Source organism: Conger conger, unplaced genomic scaffold, assembly GCF_963514075.1.
Source record: "Conger conger unplaced genomic scaffold, fConCon1.1 SCAFFOLD_88, whole genome shotgun sequence".
Classification (NCBI taxonomy): domain Eukaryota; kingdom Metazoa; phylum Chordata; class Actinopteri; order Anguilliformes; family Congridae; genus Conger; species Conger conger.
The window spans coordinates 90,001-92,500 of NW_026890487.1; the positions used below are offsets into that span (position 1 = coordinate 90,001).

The 2,500-nt window shown below is 43.9% G+C and overlaps 1 protein-coding gene across 2 annotated transcripts in view; it reads left to right on the top strand.

Annotated features, from left to right (window-relative positions):
- LOC133120299 (serine/arginine repetitive matrix protein 2-like) overlaps nt 1-2,500 on the top strand; it is a 29,298-nt gene that overhangs the window by 4,224 nt on the left and 22,574 nt on the right. For both annotated transcript variants that reach the window (XM_061230292.1, XM_061230291.1), the window contains exon 5: nt 370-429. In XM_061230292.1, coding sequence (XP_061086276.1) covers nt 370-429 — 60 coding nt within the window. The remainder of the gene's footprint in view (nt 1-369; nt 430-2,500) is intronic.

Below are 2,500 nucleotides of genomic sequence, written 5' to 3' on the forward strand. Positions count from 1 at the left end.
AAATCAAGCAAACTATTGGTATGAAAGCTTTTTGGTCCATCTGGGGTGACAGATGGTCTCAACTTTGTTTGTTGGTCTCAAAAAGTACCAGAGTGGTGTTTAAAAAAAATAATATGAATAATTTTCAGATTGAGCAGTTTCCTGTCACAGTGCCCAGGCCTCTTGTGAAGCGATGCTTGATGTGTTTAACGAACTTTAAGTATAAATATGTCGTTATGCGTGACTTCTTTAGCTTACAAGAATGGGAAGAGTTATATTTCTGATATATTGAACAGATCTAGGCAAATGCTGGTTTTGGGTGCAGGTACCCTTTTATACATGCAGTACTGTCATTAATACAAGATTCATGAACATGTTTTATTTGCTCAGAATGGACACATCAAAGTGAATGGAAGCACAAGTAGTGGCTTGAAATCTACAAACAGCAAGGTCAGACACCTCCTCTCTCTGTCTCTCTCTCTCCCTCTGTCTGTCTCTCTCTATCCCTCTCTCTCTGTCTCTCTCTATATCCCTCTCTCTGTGTCTCTCTCTCTATCCCCTCTCTCTGTCTCTCTCTCTCTCTCTCTCTCTCTCTCTCTCTATCCCCTCTCTCTCTCTCTCTCTCTATCCCTCTCTCTGTCTCTCTCTCTATCCCTCTCTCTGTCTCTCTCTCTGTCCCTCTCTCTCTCTCTCTCTATCCCCTCTCTCTGTTTCTCTCTCTATCCCCTCTCTCTGTCTCTCTCTCTCTATCCCTCTCTCTGTCTCTCTCTCTATCCCTCTCTGTCTCTCTCTATCCCTCTCTCTGTCTCTCTCTCTATCCCTCTCTGTCTCTCTCTCTATCCCTCTCTCTGTCTCTCTATCCCTCTCTCTGTCTCTCTATCCCTCTCTCTGTCTCTCTCTATCCCCCTTTCTCTGTTCCTCTATTGCTCGTTCTCTCACTGTATCTCATCATTATAAAATGACATGCATGCAGATTATGTGGAACTCAGACAGTATACAGTGATGTGTGTAATACAGTCTATATACACTCATTGAGCACTTTATTAGGAACACTATATTAATACTGGGCAGGACCATGGGGATTCTGTTCCATATTTAAATGTAAATGTAAATATTGACAAGATTGCATCACACAGTTTCTGCAGATTTGTCAGCGGCACATTCATGCTGTGAATCTCCCGTTCTACCACGTCCCAAAGCTGTTCTATGGGATTCAGATCCAGTGACTGGGAAGGAACAGTGAACTCATTGTCATGTTCATGAAACCAGTTTGAGATGAAGTTTGCTTTGTGACATGGTGCATTATCATGCTGGTAGTGGCCATTAGAAGATGGGTACATTGTGGCCATGAAGGGATGCACATGGTCAGCAACACTACTCAACTAGGCTGTGGCATTCACACGATGGTTGATTGGTATTAACAGGCCCAAAGTGTGCCAAGAAAACATTCCCCACCAGCGTAGACTGTTGATACAAGGCAGGTCGGGTTCATGGATTCATGCTGTTGGCACCAAATTCTGACCCTACCATGGTAAATGGTAAATGGCAGGCATTTATATAGCGCCTTTATCCAAAGCACTGTACAATTGATGCTTCTCCATTCATCCATTCACACACCGACGGCAATTGGCTGCCATGCAAGGCACCGACCAGCTCGTCAGGAGCATTTGGGGGTTAGGTGTCTTGCTCAGGGACACTTCGACACAGCCCGGGCGGGGGATCGAACCGGCAACCCTCTGACTGCCAGACAACTGCTCTTACTGCCTGAGTCATGTCGCCCCCCTACCATCTGTATACTACAGCAGAAATTGATATTCTTCAGACCAGGCTACATTTTTCCAGTCTTCAACTGTCCAGTTTTGGTGAGCCTGTGTCCATTGCAGCTTTGGAATCTGACGTGGTCCATTCGCCTCAAGGTTTGACATGTTGTGCATTCTGAGATGCTTTTCTGTTCACCACAATTGTACAGAGTGTTTATCAAAGTTTCTGTAGCCTTTTTGTCAGCTCGAACCAGACTGGCCATTCTCTGCTGACCTCTCTCATCAACAAGGCACTTCCGTCCGCAGAACTGCTGCTCACTGGATGGTTTTAGTTTTTCACACCAATCTGAGTAAACTCTAGAGACTGTTGTGTGTGAAAACCCCAGATCAGCAGTTACAGAAATACTGAAACCATTAAGTATTTGGTATCAACAATCATTCCACGGTCAAAGTCACATTTTTCCCCATTCTGATGGTTGATGCGAATATGAACTGAAGCCCCTGACCCGTATCTACATGACTGTATGCATCGCACTGCTGCCACATGATCAACTGATAAGATACTCACATGAAAGTTCCTAATAAAGTGCTCAGTGAGTGTATATTAGTGTGTTATAGTGTCTGTATGTATGTCTTTGTGGTAGTGTGTATTTGACTATGTATATTATAGTGGTGTGTGTGTGTGTGTGTGTGTGTGTGTGTGTGATATAGTGTATATTACAGTGTGTGTGTGATATAGTGTGTATATTACAGTGTGTGTG